Genomic DNA, 18,554 nt, shown 5'->3' with positions numbered 1-18,554 from the left:
GCGAAACACTATCCCCGGCTGCTGCACTTGGACCCAGTTTTCTTTCCTCCCCAAGGAACATCGGAGTTTCGGCTTTTAGGGTCCTTAGGGCCGGTTGCACCATCGCCACTTAATCTGCCACTTTACAAAGTGCTGGATAACGACAGGCGGGAGATTTAGGCGGCGGTGGGTTGCACCAAGCATTTTTATCCCCGGCCTTGTAAGGTGGAACTTTCTCCTGCTTGCCGTACGACCTGGCAACAGAAACTGGAGAAAGTTGTGTTTTCGATTGTGTTTTGTTTGTTTATTACTGCTAATATCTGCTTGCCAATTCCAAATGCATGCTTTTTCAACTGAAATATGTTTTAAAAAACTAAATATTTATTGCAATAAAATGAAACAGCTGATAGAATTGCATGTGTCGTACTCTCATATAATATCAAATGTATGTTATATGATACAATATAACCCGTAATCTTTCGAAGTAGTGGGAAGCTTACAAAATTTTCAATTTATTTTTCACGTACTCCAATTAACATAATGCAAAAAAGAATATTCCTCGTCTTATCTTTCAGTAAGACATACGGTCACTTTTTTAAAAATATTAAACACTACTAAACAGTGACCAAAATTTTACGAAGTCGTAACAAATGCAAGTTACATTTATTCAATTTTTAGTGCAAGGCTGACATATCTGAGTTTGTGTAAATATACGAAATGAGAAGAGCAATCTTCTATTCTGCTCTTACTAATTTATCATTCGTTTCTGTTAATAATTTATCAATCCGTAACCCCTTCTTTAGCGAATAGCGAGTATTAGTATTATCAACGTTGACCATCTTATAGGTTTCTTCTTTATTTATAATGCAGCTTTTGTGAAAGTTGGTTAACGATGTGAGATGAAAATTAAATTTTTGTATTCAAAACAAATTCGAATAGCACAAAAAAAAATCGTTAATCAACAGTTCCATGTACAAGGTACATTTTGGGAATTACTATCATCTTAGCACAAAAGGAAGAATCAAATAGTAATGTAAAGTACCGTAGTACTGTATGTACGCATGTTTTATTCTTATTAAGAAAAAAGAAGAAACTCCAGGCTGTATATACTTTCAGATAGGTAGTTTCGTGCAACGTTATATGATAGTGCAATGCAAGAACGTATATATTTCTTTACAAAAAACAGTAATATTCACCAGGAAAATATACATTGTACATAAGTACAAGCTGTGGTCCTTTTTAGACGAGCGGATAGGGACAGTATTAGCACCTTGGGTAATACATGCTAACAACACCAAACATGGCCTGCCTAACCTATCCACGTATGTATATAATAGCTTAAATAAACTAATTATAATTTGCCAAACCTATTTACATGCTCATTTATGCTATTATATGCCTACGTGGATAGGTTAGGCAGGCCAGGTTTGGTGTTGTTAGCATGTATTTCCCAAGGTGCTAATGCTGCCCCTAGCCGCTCGTCTTTTTAGGCCAGTTATTTTGAAAAATCAAATACAAGATCATGTGTATTGCATATGAATGTTAAAAAAAAAAAAAACAGAAAAAAACTTGAGTGCACGTTTTATGCATCTTCAGGCATGTAGATTCGTGCAAGGTTTATTACAATGGTGCATTTTCTTTGTATCTACGAAACGTAACACCATTCGGAAATTGTTCCTTGTATATACGTATCAACGCCGTAAAGATACTGCTGTACCTGTCTCTATTATTATTATTCTTTGCCAGTTTTAAAGTTAAAGTACAAAATCTCGCACAATGTAATGAAAAATATGTTACTTCGCATAAAACGTTTCCTCTAAGTAGTAAATACCGAAAAAAAAATGGCATTTACGTCTTATGCTATCCCATGAATATTAGGGTAGGGTTGGTTAGGTTACGTACAAAATCAGTAGAAAATTGTTCCTTGTACATGCATGTCAACATCGTAATGATGCTTGTTAACAGTAAACTTTTTTTGCCAATTTTGGAAGTTAACATACAAAATCACACATATACAATGTATACGTTTCTTAAAAGATTGGTATTACGTCTTATGTACTACTAGGTATGTAGTTTCTTGCAAGGTTATTATTGTAAATGTGTGTGTTTGTAAAAAAAACACCACCATTCGTAAATTGTTCCTTGTACGTACATATGTATGAACTGGACGGTAAGAGTAGCTACTGCTAAATATTATACGTGCATTCTTTGCCAGTTGTTATTCGGAAACAACACATTACTTTTTTATTTGCACTGTTACATTCACACCAATGGCGACGGAAGTGACTAATAATATTACACGTGTTTTAATCTTAAAGATTACAAATTACCAGGATTGCGAAAAAGCAACTGATGCATGGTGTACATTTCGTGTATTGCGTTTGGTTGAAAAAAATTGTTACAGCAAACACACATTCATTTATTTGGAACGGCATTTTAATACAATTTTGCAAGCATCAAACGCATTACTTTAACCTGGTTTTATTTTCTGTACCCGCATGCACTCAAATCCTACATACGAAATTACAGTGAAACTGCTAATGCTAATATCAATATACATTTTCGGAACACACACGAAAATGACCATCTAATATTCATTTCTACACATATATTTACAAACGTTGCTTTATTTATTGCCGTTCCTGGGATAATTAACAAATCCGCCTTTTTTTGCTGTTATTTGGTAATGCAAAACATGCAGCAAACTTTCGCAATTTGCAACAGCTGATCGAGACTTTGCCATTTTATCAACTATAAAAGTGTAAACACAGATTATACTAGGTGCTGCACGTATCTGTTGGCTGCACAGTGTACTGCTTTTCCATGTTTACCTGGCACTTAACGCGTTAGGCGGAGCGCCGACCGCCACTTACGTTACACGGGACTTTAAGTGCTAGGTAACGTTAGGCGGACATTGAACAACCGCAAAATGATGTTAAGTGGGGGATAAGACGTTAAGCGGAGATGGTGCAACCGGCCCTTAAAAGGACCGCATTAGCCGTCGAGCGACGCAGTGTGGGAGTTTTTTGGGGGGGGTACCAAGTTTAGCAAACTAGGGGGTCGACATCCTTGGCTTTTCCCGCGGGAGAATGGAGCTTCAGAGTTATCTCGTCTGGCAGGCGAACGAGAACGTACGTCTGGGGTACGTAATTTTGAATTGGGCTGTGCGCTTCATTGTCACCGTTAGGATCCACGCACGCCCACCCCCCTCTTCCCGCCAAAAAGTTAAAGGGAAGAAGGTAGTGTCTGCTGCCACGTTTTTTTTCTGCTGGAACCTCAAAAAACATGCGCGTGGCAGCAGACTCGGTCTTTGTCTTATCGTGATTTCATCATACTATGTATGTAATTACGTCTGTAACACATACTGTGAAGTTGTAGCGATTACTTTCACAAAAATGTTTTAAGAGTATGTCCCTTAGCATTCTTCTAATAATAAACCTAAATGCTCTCGTAGTTCCCACTAATCATGAACTTGCATTTCTCTCATCTCAATCTGTTCTTAAGATTTGTAACATCCTCTCAGTAGACGAATTACGTGGCAGGAGCAAATTTGAAGCTTATTCTTACTGCTGACACGTGCGTGGCACCAGACTTGATACGGACTTATGGGACACACTAGGAAAGCGCAGGCGCAGCGTTTTGTTTAGAGAAAGTTTCCGCATGGCGTCAGCGGAAGGAATGTCCTTATGGCAAAAATAAACTCTACTGTGGACACTGTTACTCATTTTAATCACATTCTAAGAACGGTCAAGGCATACTCATCTTGTGCATGTTGCTTCATATCGCTATCTGTTAAAATTATAATACATTTTCCGAACTAGTGCAGTTTGAATCCATCAGCACGCGCTTTGTCTGCAAGGAGCAGACGATTTTCACGGAACAAACCATCCTCCTGGCCTGTGCGTTTGGTGAATCTCGTTCTTGCACGAAACGCACGGAATGCGACTTTTGGGACAGCATAATGAATCTCACGAAACGCACGGAAGCACTTATGGAACGGCCAGTTACCATAACTCGTTTAACTCGTGTGATTGCGGAACGGGCCCCAAGAATATACACGGAAGTGAACAATTTGCGTGGTAATACTTATGCATTCCACTGTACTCCTTCTATGGATTTGTTCTTACAAAATGTCCAATGCAGCTCTGCAATGAACAGAAATATCCGTTCCTCTGCGGCAAAAGAAGGCTAATAAAATACTTTCTGCACTAATCTGGGCACGCTTGTAAGTATTCCAAATAAGACTGAAATGCAGCGTTCGAAGTAGAAGGCGTTATTATATGTTACTTTGCGGTGATGGACTCATCTTACAGGCTTTACTACCTGACCGGGTGATTCGATGATCAGAAGTGGACGTAATTTGATTGTGGTGAAGAAATTAAGTATCATGTGGTGGCTGGTTATAAGTATGGCGCGATAATGTTCGTAAAAAATCAGAGAACATTACAATGGCCGATATAAAAAATGTTATTTCGTTGATATGTAAACAATTCAAGTTATTACTGGACATTAGTATTAAGCCCGAACACTTAAGGCTTGCGAAGTTCAACAAGAATGGAGACGATGTTGTAAGTTGAGTTTGTTTCATTATGATTGGTCCAATTACAGCATGTTCTCTGCTTTGTACACAAGGTATGGGAGGAAGAGAAAAAAAACGTTCATAAGACTGAAGCTGAGTGTGAAATCGAAAGCGCGGCTAAGTCGCGATAATCATGAATTGTGACATTAATTGGTTCCGCCCTACCACTGTTTTAGCGGTCCTAACTTGCAGCTGCTGGGAACCTTTTCTGTGCCAAATAACGTGTATGCAAAGAAAACACTAGGATGTATCGTATAACGTGTCAATTCAGCCGTGCACTGTGTAATGCGTTATGAGCGATGGACATACTTAGCAGGACGGGACTTGTAGCTAAAAGGCAGCCCTGCTTCATTCATACAAAAATGAACGTCAAGATAAAAATAAGGCCCAAGTTTCGATTATGTAATTCCGATTATTCATCATGGTACGCAAGCCTTTTTGGTACTAGTTTACTATCCTTCGGACACATTTATTTTTACAGAAGAAACTACTTACCGTAATAAGTTCCTGTAGTATTGTCTAACATCGGGAAGGAGTTTTGTGTGAAATTCAGGTAATTTTTCCGTATCCTGGAAACTGATTTCTTCAAATTTAAAAGTTTGGGGCTCTTTTGGGGGTAGGTATCTCCGCCCAATTTCTAACGTGCCTTTAACAGGGTGTCTATAGAGAAAGCCGGGGAGCCGGAGCAGAGGCGGGGCCACGTTAGCGGTTGGGTGCGGTAGGTCAATTACCCCAGGGGCGGAGCCCGGAATCGGTGGGAAATTTGGACTCAAAAATTTCAAACGAAAATAATTTTTTAGTTTAAAATTTCCACCGATTCCGGGAAGAAAAGTGAATACACCTTAAAGAATGTTCCGCGAAGCAGATAGGTAAGTAGTAATGTCAAAAATATATATATTATATATTTTTGTATATTATTCCGCTCCGGCTCCCCGGCTTATCTATAGAGTCCCTGTTAAAGGCATGTTAGAAATTGGCCAGTCACCTGCCCCAAACTCTTAAATTTGAAGAAATCCGTTACATCACACAAAACATCTTCCAGATGTTAGACAATGTTACGGGAACTTATTACTGTAAGTAGTTTCTTCTGTAAAAATGAAGAAATCTGTCCGGGGAATATCAGATTAGTATCGTTATAGGTGTCCGAAGGATAGTAAACTGTTACCGTGAGATTTTTTGACATGTTAATTTTAAATTGCAATATTTCGACAATCAGGTCACCTATGGATGAAGGTCCAAAATGAAACTTGGCATAACATTAGAGTATTCTTTCATGCACAAAATATTTTTTTTCCAAAATTCATTAAGTCACTTTTTCAGATATTCAAATCAAAGGTTAAGGCCATTGACCATGACTATAAAATGTTATGTTTAATTTTAAAAGCTGTTTCAAATGTTTCCCAATGAGCCACAAATCACATCTCTAACTGCAGTAGTAACTGAGTTATGAGCATTTGAAGTTGACAAGGTGCTAGACAAAATAGAAATTTCCCCCTCCATATTCCAAAACTTTGAGCATTTTCATTGATTGATTGATTTGCTTTATTTTACTTCACTTCTTGTGCCACTTTTGGTTAATTTGCAAAGATGGGGATGAGTGAGGATATGATGAAGTTGATGAATGGGCACTCACAATCATCCATGCCCAGGCCAGGATTCGAACCCGGGACTTCGAGCATTTTGAGGCTGGAATTTTGTATCTGTTATATCCATTAAGGTAAATCTGTATGCGAGAAAACAGTAAATTTGGAAAGGGTTGGGTTGATAATGCCTTTTTTCTGTGACACTTTGGCATGGAAAGACACTATTACCCAAAATTCTGGAGGTTTAAGAATATGAAAATTGGTTCTGTGCCATGATTGTAAATTGAGAATTTGGCAAAAATATGGATTGCTGTATGCTTTGACGTATAGTTTGTCACTTACTTTGGCACTACCTCTAATATGTTAGGTTTGATTGCCTGAATTGTTTCTTGTATATTGAATTTTTATTAACATGAAAAAAAAAGGCTCCTGACAGCTTGTATATATCGTACAAGCACAATAACTTCGACAACATACTTTTGAAAGCTAATATTTCAGGGTCAGTTACGTTCTTAAAGTTTCAAAGATTATTCAACACTAAATTTTTATCTTCCAAACATTTAACTTAGGTCCAAGTTCCTTTTGTTTTATTGCAATTCCATCATGCTATGAATGCAATTTTAACATGGGTTGAGATCGGTGTGCTTCTGTTAACACATACTGGAGAGTTTTAGCGATTACTTAAGATTTTATTCAATATATGCTTTCTTAGTTAGGTTTGGTTCTCTTAGCATTAAAATAAAGTCCCTAATGCATTCTACTAAGATTCCGATTTACTACTACATTAATTCCCACTAGTCTACAATACTTAGTCATTTGTCAACGGAAAATACATTGTTTATGGGAAGCGCACATCAAGACTATTAGAAGGAGAAGGCTGGGGCCATACTTGATCACGTGGTCCTTGACGAAAGCGTGACGTCACTGGGCGAACAGATCGCTTTGCACCACGGTTTCGCAGCGGAATCAATGTAGAAATTATGAACAAATAAGAGCCGTCATTATACCCAGATGCTAGCTGGGACTGAATATACAGATTCACTTAGGATCCGAGATAATGTATGTCTTCAGAATTGGATTATACAGCTATTAACACATGTATTGCATCAGTAGTTTTTAGGTCGTCACATTTCTCTGTGAAACCTAAAATTTCATGCAAAATTGAAGTTAATATGCCTGGTCATGCATTTTGTTAAATAAAGAAAGGCAGAAAGTCAAAATTATGGATAAGTTAAATATGTAAAAGAAAACAACCTCATCTATTGCTCTCTTCTAGGAGTGAGAGAGGAGCTGTTTTCACTTAATTTCTTCAATTTGGTAACTTTGCTTCGACTATTGATGTATTTATTTCTTCATTAATTTTCCTTATTCGGATTACAGTTCTGAGTTTTATAAATCTTTGAACTACACTGGGAGGAATGTGAGGAAGTTCTGTGTGTATTATGTCACAAACACTTTAAACAACTTTCGACTGAACAAAAACTTAGCACATGGAACTAAAGAAAGTCTGGGCTCACTTTATATATATATAATATCAGTGGGATGTCTAACAGGGGTGACCACAGGCAGGTTTGTGGAAGTTGGTTGCTTCCACTTAAATTTGGAGGTGGGGTGTGATGAAAATTTGTCTGAATAGAGCAATGGAGGACAGAAGTTGAACTACGTTATCATTTAAGCATCGCTCGTATGTAAGTAGCAAGTTGTGTATTTCCAAGGGAATTATAACAGTTACTTTGTATTATTAGTGTTGTTAACCAGACTAGACACGAGAAGAGATGGAATTTTCACGAGACGAGGCAGAGACCTGTTGAAGGAATTTTGGTGTGACGATTGAGAATTAAATTATTTGGAGAAGGTCAAGATTCAACTCTTCAATACCAACAATATTTTACTACTCGTAAGAGTCTTTATTATAAATTACAATATATATTTTTTTAAAATTCTAATAATTGTAACCCAATTGAAGTGTATGGTAGCCTGATATTGTGTAATGAGACTACTGGTATCGCAATCCACTAACAAGTCTTGTTAGATGCGTTGTGTTCAGTTATATATTTTCATCCCTGTTTTTATTTTTTCATCGGAGACACGTCACAACACCTCACTGAAGGCATTATACTGTAAACGGCAACACTTCACAACCCAACAATCCAGAAATACAAGAAAAAAGGAGCAAAAAAAAAACAGGTCAACCTTTTGAAACAATTAACACATTTCTTTCCATATGGGGTAAAGGCTCATCTGGGTTTTGTCCGCCGATGAAGTCATACTCACGCCAGTCGCAAAAAGAGGCGTGACCCCAGCCTTTCTTTCTAGTAGTCTTGAGCACACATGCTTGCATAAGGTAACTTTTAAGTTGTTTTTTGAACATAAATAACTATTTTCGAAATCCAAACAGTTCAAAATTCGTGTGACAGTGATTGCCAAAATTCTACGATAATTAGTCTTCCTGCTAGGAGAATTTGAAAAGAATGATAAAATAATCGGAACCCTTACCTTTAACTTATCTTGTTAAAAATTATCCAGCATATGGAAGTTAGACCAGGAATTTTGCAGATATCGTAGATTTTTAATAGCCATACTATATAGTGCATCTTTTCTTTAAATAATTTTAGGTATGTAGTACTAATGTTAATTTTATTTTTTTCTGTTTGCCATAGGTATTCATTCTCTGGCAATTGTTACATAAGTTGATTTTCCACCTTGAGAATTGTAATGGACTGGAAGTATTGTATCAAGAAGAAGGCAGTGGTAAGTGGAATTAAGTAGTGTGTGTTTTCCTTCATTTTTGCTCTTAACATTTTGTCACAATTCAGCCATTGAAATAAATGTGGAATTCAATATTCTCGATTTTGCATTAACTTTCTGGGAAAAAGATTGTGAAGATCAGTAAAACATATTTAGTGTGTGTGTTTTATATTCAAAGTGATTGGGGGGGGGGGGAGGGGTTGTCATTTTTATCTGGGAATAGTATTTTTTTATAAATGGCTGGAAACTGTCATAATGAAGAAGATGAACCATGTTGCTGAATTAGTGCCCCCCCCCCTCCACACACATATACATATATACATACATACGATATATATATATCATGAACATATTCTGTTGATCTTCTTTTCAAATTTGGAATGTAGTTATTTTTATACAGTGGATTATTCTGTTATGTGGTGTGTATGATATATCTTCCTGCTGGTATTATATGAGGGCCATTTCTAAGTAAGACTGATTTTGTTATGAATGAAAGAAAACTTTATTCAATTAATAGTTACCTATACTAGTAATGCACATATTTGTTTGTCTGTAACCCACATAGAGATTTAAGCAATTGTCTAGATCATAGAACTCATATGCCTGTTGATATTCATTTGTTGCCCAAAGACTTGCAAAATTAAAAAAAAAATAAACGTGGAATTTGAAGATGCAAGATCAGGACTGTAGGGTGGATTATCAATGATGGGAAAAATATTGTGAAGCTCATCAATAGTTTGCAGGAATGTGGGCATCATCCTTGTTTGATAAGTCAGCATGGATGGCAGATTGGCATCCAGATCATGCATGTGCATGTCTGTTCTCACATCAATCAAGTTGCACCATTTGTACACCCATTTCTGGCCTCCCCGATGGCACAGTGGTAGCATCGTCGCCTTGTAATCAAGGGGCCCCGGGTTCAATACTCTGTGGAGGCACATAGTGGTTCGGATCCCACTTTAACTGTAGGTCCAGTCTCGATTAGCCTTACTTACTTACACCAAATCAATCTATCAAAGCACACCCATTTCCATCATTCATAACACTAGAATTGAAGAAAACATGGATGTTATTTGTTGTTGTTTATTTACAGAAAGCACTGTGAGTGCGGTGAAGCTGTATCTGTTTCGCCTGGGCTACAGAAATTTTGCATTTTACTGCCTTCCTTCTAACATGACAAGTGGAAGCAGGGAACTCCTTATTGCTCTGGCATGGTTGTTTGCAAGCACCGATGCCCTGGACACACTGATATTTCACAGAGTCATGCATTCTACATTGAACAGTGAGTGGGAGAAGAGAAGTGAGGAACTGGTAAGTTTGTAAGGTTAAATTTTATGTTATAATTTCTCTTGTTTCTAATATGTTTCAAGAGAAAATGCACATGTCATTTGTGTACACAATAGAGCTACTGCAATAATTTCATCTACCTTTCATCATTTTTCATACTATTGTCTAATTTTGTGATTCAATTGTATATGGAAAATTATACAGATAACTAGAAGTACATTTTTGCATGTATTCATTCCTTCTTTAAAAATCTATATTTTTACACACACTACACCACAAATTAGTCTGTGCGTGCCTATGCCTCTAACTATAGAATTGCTGGTAATCTAGAAAGCACAATAGGCATGCATTATATTCGCTGTAATAGTGAGTCTCAGTTTAGAAAAAACCAAAGTCCTAGGTAGTTTTATACTACGCTGTGTTAATGTACTACATCCAACATTCTTATTGCAGGGCCTCTCTTCTAAGCTCCAGCACAGTGCTGGAAGTCTGGAGGATGAACTCAGGTATATCCTCTGGCTGACTGGAAGAATCAAGCAGAATATTAAATTCATCAAAGGAGCAGATGTGGACAGGATGCAACTCACTACTCGGGTAATTATAGGCTGTTGTTTAACATTTTATTTTCTCCTTGTTTTTCAATGCCTCCATCCTCTTCTGTCATTCAGATTGGGGCGTCCGAGATGTGTTTACTTAATGTATATGGGCCGCAACCTGTGATGCTCGAAGGACTTATGATGTCAAAGAATTAGTTGTGCATTTTGGAGAAATACATATATTTGAATGAGTGATTTGTACAATAAAGAGTTCTTGTAAATCTCTTTAGTTTAGAGTAAGAATAATCATTGTTATCGCAAATTAAACATAGGTGTATCCTGATCAGTTACATGTAAATTTCTGCATTTGTATGTAGTACAACATTTAATTATATGTTAGTAAAAAAAAGTCTGTGTTCAACCAGTCCGAAGTATTAGACATTTAAGAATTTGTGAACATAGGTGAATGGTAATATTAAACACATGGATGCTGACCTTGTAACTAATATATTCCTTTATTTAACATTAAGAAATGTTGATTGTTATATATAATCATACGTTGTCTAAAATTGTGCTGTTCAAATTGCAAGAGTCACATCTTTAACACATTTACTTTCTAGTAACAATAGAAGATATTGCCTTACTTCTTCATGTTATGTTCCAGTTTACAAGAATTATGTGCTTGATGATGATGTGAAAAAATATAATGTATATTAATATAATTTTACGACTTTGTTCAATTTTATAAGCCTATTTCACAAATACATTGTGAATAATTTTGTACCTTTGTACTCAGTAATGGAAGTCATATTCATTCTTTGTGGATTATTTTCGTCAAAACAGGAATACGTTTTTGATTATTGCGATGTAGTTAGTGAACTATATAAAAACATGTACTTGTGTCACCAACATTTAAGGTATTTGGAAATGTAGAAAATTGCTAAAATAGAAAGTTGCTAAAGTGAAAATTTACTATGTAAAGAATAACGATTAGTACATTTGCATAGTCAGTGATTGTGATTTCATGTAACACAGTTGCTTTATTTACATTTATGCTCCGTGGAAAAGTAGGAGAGCGAGATATTATCTCAACCTGATCTTAATATCACAAGTACAAGGAGGAAATGCAATTATCATTTTACATGTCAGTGAATATTGCATGACACAATTTCAGTACATGTCCAGGTACAGTTAGAAGTAAATTGTCATTGCTAGGGATGAATAAAACACGCTCTGATATGTACGCTCTATCCTGAAAAATAACTTGTCTCTTGGTTTTTACCATTTTCTAGCTTGTTTACTGAAAGTGGTATAATTATAAGGACTTTAGAATACGATAATCTCCTGATAGCATGAGGTTTATTGTGTTCTCCTGCTTTTTCCTTTGGACATCTTAATTAAAGTAAAGTTGCTTGCATGTTGCATTAATTTTCTCAAAGAGTTTAATTTTCCGTGTGTTCGTAAATCCCTTTTCATAGGCTTGAATTACTGTTAGATCAATTAAGATTGGTGTTCTTAGCATCTAGGTATTGCAAATAGGTTAGGCTAGTACGTTTGTTGCATTAATGTTTGTACACTTTTTCTCTTTGCTTGCATGGAAGATTTTAATGCAAAAAATGATTTAAAAAAAATTTAAACTACAACCAAACCACGGGAACTTGTGCATCCAAATATTTACCAGATTTCTAGAAAATTAAACATGTACGGGAATTAAATTTCTGAAGTTGGAAAGCTTATTTAATACGAAATTCCAATCTTACAAGCTCTTTCCTCAGCCTTATATATGTAAACATTTACAAATTATCTTGCATACATAATTTGGACTGTAAGTTTTTATTCCACAGCAATTTAATAGCACTCGTATACTAACGATGATAATCCTTTACGAACTTACAGTAAGTTCTAATTGTAGAACGATATTTTATCTATATGGCCTTTTTTTCATTGGTAATATGAAAAATAAGGGTACATTATGCAGAACGGTAAAGATTGGATTTTACTTTTATCAATATTATTTACGTATTTTCTAATGTCATATAACATTTGAAATGTTCTTCAGGTGAAAGCAACGTTCTGAACGAATAAGAGAGGACTATTCACTCAGAAAACTAAATATCATACTCTTACAATTTACACTTTGTGAAATGTTGTAAATGGACTATACTTGACTAATCCTGTGACGTCACGGAAGCTGCTGTGACGCCCATATATAAGTATCTCTGATATGCACATTATTCTTATTTGTTGTATGTTTAGATTTGTTATAAAATACAAAGCAAAAGTCTATTTTTGTATGTATATTTGTTAATATATTCACTTTCTGAATTTTTCACAATTGCCATTGTTATGCATATGTATGAGAGTATCAATTGAAGATTATGATATGCAGTATTATCAGCTCATTTTTAATGTTATTGAATTTAGTCTCATCATGTGACCTCTCTCTCTTTCTCTCTCGCTCGCTCGCTCGGCGGCGGCGGTGGCGGGGAGGTGGTATGGATTTTTATATTTCTTATTTTACATTGGTTTTCCACCTCTCTAAACTAATTGGCACAATGAGGATGAATGGTGTTTTGAGGTTACTTTTTGTCCAGATAAGCCAGTTGGGCCTGAAGCTATAGTTTTGAGTAGAATTAGAACCATTGTGCCTTCACAGGGGTTTGAACCAGGAATCCCTTAATTAGAAGGCCATGACATTACGACTGCACCATTGGGGAGGCTCCGAGGATGAATATTGATTAGATGATATTGACGAAGGGACACATGCCCAGGCTTCAATGGAGAGACAGTGGGCCAATTGCTCAGTCACTTAAAGGAATGGACTGGTGTGAAATTTTTAAAAACAATATCGACATAAAATTTACTGATAATGATAGTCTAAAGTATTAAATACCCATGATGAACCTGAATAAGTGATCCGCCTCCTTGATTTATGTATGTAGTGGGGTGACTATAGTGGGTAAACTACATATTCAGAGATTTACTTTCAGAACCATAAGAAAGGGTGGAGTTTTTCTTAATTACAGGCTATTTATAGAAATACCAGATTGGTAAAAGTATTACCAATTTTTCCAATACACTGATACCTATATCAGCCAGCACTGGAAAGAATACCAATCAATCATCCATGCCTGGCATTTATACCCTTTGTTTTTTGTCATGTTCCAGATCCATGAAGCAACAGAGGGTGCAGGTGGCTTAAAGCACCTTTCTGCATGGGAAACAAAACTTGTCCAGAATGCTCAACTGCAGGCACAGTATCTTCAGAACACCAAGGATGACATCCATCTGTTGGAGACTTACATGAAGTGGAGACAAAAGAGCTCAGTATTCTGGCAGTGGATGGTAAGTACTGATTTGGCTTTTACTTAAAATATCCATCTTGGAAGTCCTGTGATGAGATGAAGCATCTATTTGGTCAGAAGCATGTAGTCACATGTCATATTTTCAAGGAACAGGCATGCCTATTGTTTGTAGCCACTTCTGAACAAATGTAAGAGATCAGTGGCTAAAGCTGTTGCCTTGCAATCAAGAAGTCTTTTTGATTCCTGGTGGAGGAACATTGTGCAGTGGTTCAGATGCCACTTTAAACTGTAGTTGGCCTCAACTAGCCTATCTGAGGAAAAAGTGGCCTTAAAAAAAAACTTTGATGAACCTTTTATGTCTTCTGCATATGGTGAGAAATAGTTGAGGTTTGGCTACTGGCAATGTTGGAATCATGGGATTCAATTGATCTGTCTGTTTTTTTTTTTTTTATCCAAAGGGTATTGGCAAGAGACTTGTGCAATCTCTTGCTTTAGATTTTAATGCATGCTGGGACTTGACTAAGACTTACAATCAAAGGTTCCCAATGCATTGGGTCAGGTCCCAATTTAATCTTTAGTGTCAGCACTAGCACCATGTGGCAGCAATTAACACATCATTTCTTGGAAACAGAGATGATATTTCAGTTCTCTCCTTTGTTAATTTATATCCATGTGAAGGTATGACTTACTGGAATAACAAAACAATATATTTATTCAGGGTGGCTACTCGCCGGGAATTCTGTGAATTATTGGCTCCGGGAAATCAGCGTGAATTTTTCTCCATAGGCATGAAAAATTGCAACGAGGCAATTTTTTTACAGTTTAGCTCTTAGTTTTATCAAGGAAGGAAAAGAAAGCTGCATGCAAGATAAAACAGAATTCTCTCAATCTGTTTACTTTGTTATTGTTCTTTGTAGAACAATCTATGACAGACAGAACATTATTGCAAGATATCTTGAAGTTGATTAGTTAAACTTGAGTTTGAAATTCTTACGCAATTGACAATTCTTCGTAGATTAGTATATCCCATAAAATTTGTGACTTGTGTTTGTAGATGTATATCGAATGTGAAATGGCAAGTTTAAACTTCACACTTTAAATATTTTAAATATATGTACCTTTTATTTGACTTTGAATTAATTTAGAATTGTTTGATACATTGGAATCACACAGATCCTTTATATTGCTGTGTGAGAAAGGAGGGGGGGATGAGGTTGAATATGTAAGGTTGACATACAGAAAACATCTGCTTGTACCCTTGAATTTTTGGAAAGTTCACCTTGAAAACCAGGAATTATACTTGAATTTTATCATGGTCCTAGGGTGGCCACCCTGATATTTTTTAATACATTTTGAAAATGTCAATTTTTTCCAAGAAAAATTGTGATGTTACTTAAAATAGGGCCATATAGGAGTGCCACATATGAATTTTTGCATAAAATTTCAATGTCCTTCTCCTTTTCATATTTTCATTATTGAGAGGTAGAATGCATAAATTTCACTTCGCCTCTGCACAGGGTAGAAAAATACAGGGTGCCTGAAAATCTTCACCTGCCACTTAAATTTCTAAATTGAGTTTGAAAATTTAAAAAAAATAATTCAAGTTCACTTATGGAAGTTTCAATTACTTTTTAAAAAACTAAAGAGTACAGTAATATTTGTGTATTTTCTGTATCATGTGTATCATTAAATCAGAATAATAAACATGACATAAATTTTGCACTGTTGCTAGCTGAATTTGAAAATCTGCAGGGATATGGTAAACAGCCGTTGCATAGTTATTCATGCTGTTACCAGTTGAGCCTTCTTTAAAGGACATTCCAGTGCAAAAATTAATTACTTTTAATCCAATTTTGTATTAATTAATAAATTGATTTTACTGCTTAGATATTTTTAAAATGTGCTTGTTTTAAAGTCTCAATTGAAATACATTAGGTTTATAAAATAAATGTCTAAATATAGTTAATTTTTCTAGGGCAAAATCCATTATGGTTATGTCCATTAATTAAAGATGCCAATGAATCATTGTGTCAATTTTTATATTGGATTAGTAAACTACAGGCAGTCAGCTTGGGCAAATTTTTGTAAAAATATTTGCAGTTATCTGTTCTCATTCATCCCTGATTTATAATTTAAAAAATCATTGTTTTGACTGATAAACATTAGTCATCATTGGGAAACTTAAAATTACATGACTTTGGTGGATATTAAAATTGATTGATTTGGTTTGTTTTACTTCGCTCTTCTGCTATTTGCAAAGATGAGAATGAGTGATGTAATTGATGAAGGGACACACAAAGAACACCCATGCCCAGGAAAAATCTGGAACTCCTGGATGTGTTAAAATGAGATTAACCTTTACTCTGCTGAGGGGGTCGTCAGAAAGTAACCCCGGTTTCACCTAGGCCTTTGGCGCAATTTTAAATGCATACACTTATTTGACAAAAAATGTTATAACTTAGACTATTTGACCAATCTACTTTGGGTAACTTTTGTTTTAGCTGCAGCTAAAACATCAGGGGATGCAACTGTGCAGAAATCAAAACGCCAAAGCCAATAAGAGGGGTTGGGTGGACTGCAGCCTCCAACTTTCATGAAAAAAAAACATAAAAAAGGGGAGTTTGTTTCACATATTTGATAATGTAATGCACCCAGGAACATGAAATTACTTTCATTCGGTTGAGAAAGGACCATTCTTTGAAAATAAGGCTAAAGCTTGCATCTCCTTCCAAAAATAGTGGGGGAAGAGGGGCAAACTCCCCATTTTTATGATTTTTTCATTGAAAGTTGGGGGCCGCAGCCCACCCAACCTCTCTTATTGACTTTGGCATTTTTATTTCTGCACGGTTGCATGCCCTGATGTTTTAGTTGCAAAACAAAAGTTACCCGAAGTAGATTGGTTAAATAGTCTACGAGTTATAATATTTTTTGTAAAATAAGTGTACAAATTTAAAATTCCATACATAACTTTGGAGTCGGGGGAGGAGGGGTGCATCCACATGACGTGCCAAAGCTTCGTTTAACCCACTGTAAATGTTTCCGACCTAAAAGAAAGGTATCAATATAGTAAAAAAACAGGAATTTTGTAATCAGCTGCATGGTCGATTTTTGAACCAAATTACGAGTAGCCCTTATATTCGATGGTTGAAAAATCGACCAAAATAAGAGTAAAGGTTAATGGGAAAAAGTACATGGAAAGAAAATTAGATGTGACATATCATTGTCATTGGCACTTGTAGAATACCATGCAATTTTTAGATTTAAGACTAACGTTTATTAATTGAAATACTGAATGAGTCTCCGTAAAAAACTACATGACTGTAAGGTACATTCACAATGCTCTGCATGTATAAGTACTGTACAAGCTTCATATAGGTTTGTCCTTGCTTTACTCTAAAGTAGAAATGTACATGTCAAGACACAACACCTAACAGTCACAAAGATCTCATATAATTCTTTCTTGTAGGAAAGTGTCTTGAAAGAAAAATTGGATAACCAAGCTGTACATGCCACCACTGAGAGCGATAAAGGCAATATATTATTAGTGTTAACCGCTATTAGATCTGAACTTGGCATTCATTTGAATTGCAATGGAAAGTGTTTTATGGGGACAGAAGATGGTTGTGTTTCTAGTGCAAGGGAAATTTGTGGTTCGTTACTCTCGCCATTTGAAGTAAAAGATGTAAAACTTAATATTCCTAAGTTTGTCCATGAATCAAAGAAGCCAAGCAAGGAGATGGAGAATTGGCTCTCGCAGTTACATTCTCAGTTACAAGAAGCAAAAGAACACTGTGCACAGAATGCAACAGATATAAACAGTAGCATGTGCAAAGTATATCAGCAAGCAAAAAATCTGTTGGTGCTATTTCCAAAATCAAGTTCTTCTGTAGACGACGATTCGAAAAAGAAGGGAATAAAATGAGCCATTACAAATTTTGGCAAAGTTTATAACTGTGGATAAAGATGGATGTTCAGTGATGAGATATGAGATATTGTGTGCAGTGTGTATGCAACAGAAAAATTGCTGTAGCGTAGTTTTGGTAGTCAAGAGATTGTTATGATTGCCTTAAAATATATATTTTTGTATTGAACTTACACTTGAAAGATAATATAATATATAGTGATAATAGCGCTGTTCCTAATATTGATCACATGTGGTCTTAACTACTATGACTTTCCATAAATTTGTAGATAAGGCCCATCTGAAGGAAAAGGGAGTCTAGTATTTGTATTATTCTTATTTTACATTGTTTTTTAACAGGGTTGGCATTTTGCCCGGATTTTTCAAAGAAAGAAAAAAAACTGGCACAACTGGGTTTTATTATTGTTTTTTTTCAGGTTATGTTTAAAAATATATATTTTAAAAATGAAATACATTTTCCCGTGGTAATAATGTATCGTAACATCCAGTTTGTATTGCTTTATACCCTGTTCCAACTATCTCTTGAGCAGGTGAATAAAAACAAGTCTCAGTGCAAGTAGTGATGCGAGATGGTTTCACCAATGAACACGTGAAAGGAAACGGAACTGGACTGTT

General features: G+C 35.8%; 1 protein-coding gene across 1 annotated transcript; it reads left to right on the top strand.

Moving 5' to 3' along the window:
* The first annotated feature begins 4,315 nt into the window (after nt 1–4,315).
* LOC145985894 (tubulin epsilon and delta complex protein 1-like) lies at nt 4,316–18,310 on the top strand. Its single transcript, XM_083120029.1, has 6 exons — nt 4,316–4,547; nt 8,802–8,892; nt 9,983–10,200; nt 10,630–10,770; nt 13,881–14,057; nt 17,484–18,310. The coding sequence occupies exons 1-6, from the start codon at nt 4,428–4,430 to the stop codon at nt 17,937–17,939; spliced, it is 1,203 nt and encodes a 400-aa protein (XP_082976155.1). The 5' UTR covers nt 4,316–4,427; the 3' UTR covers nt 17,940–18,310.
* The last annotated feature ends 244 nt before the right edge of the window (nt 18,311–18,554 follow it).

Source organism: Lepisma saccharinum, chromosome 3 (assembly GCF_977018435.1).
Source record: "Lepisma saccharinum chromosome 3, izLepSacc3.1, whole genome shotgun sequence".
NCBI lineage: Eukaryota > Metazoa > Arthropoda > Insecta > Zygentoma > Lepismatidae > Lepisma > Lepisma saccharinum.
The sequence above is the reverse complement of the archived record's forward strand: the minus strand, read 5'-3'. Positions and strand labels throughout refer to the sequence as shown.

Bases quoted from the DNA above. Each gene is read 5' to 3' on its own strand.
- LOC145985894 (XM_083120029.1), top strand. From the start codon at position 4,428: ATGGCCGATATAAAAAATGTTATTTCGTTGATATGTAAACAATTCAAG. The intron at 8,893-9,982 runs GTAAGTGGAATT...GTTTATTTACAG, and splicing joins GTATCAAGAAGAAGGCAGTG to AAAGCACTGTGAGTGCGGTG. The intron at 14,058-17,483 runs GTAAGTACTGAT...TCTTTCTTGTAG, and splicing joins CAGTATTCTGGCAGTGGATG to GAAAGTGTCTTGAAAGAAAA.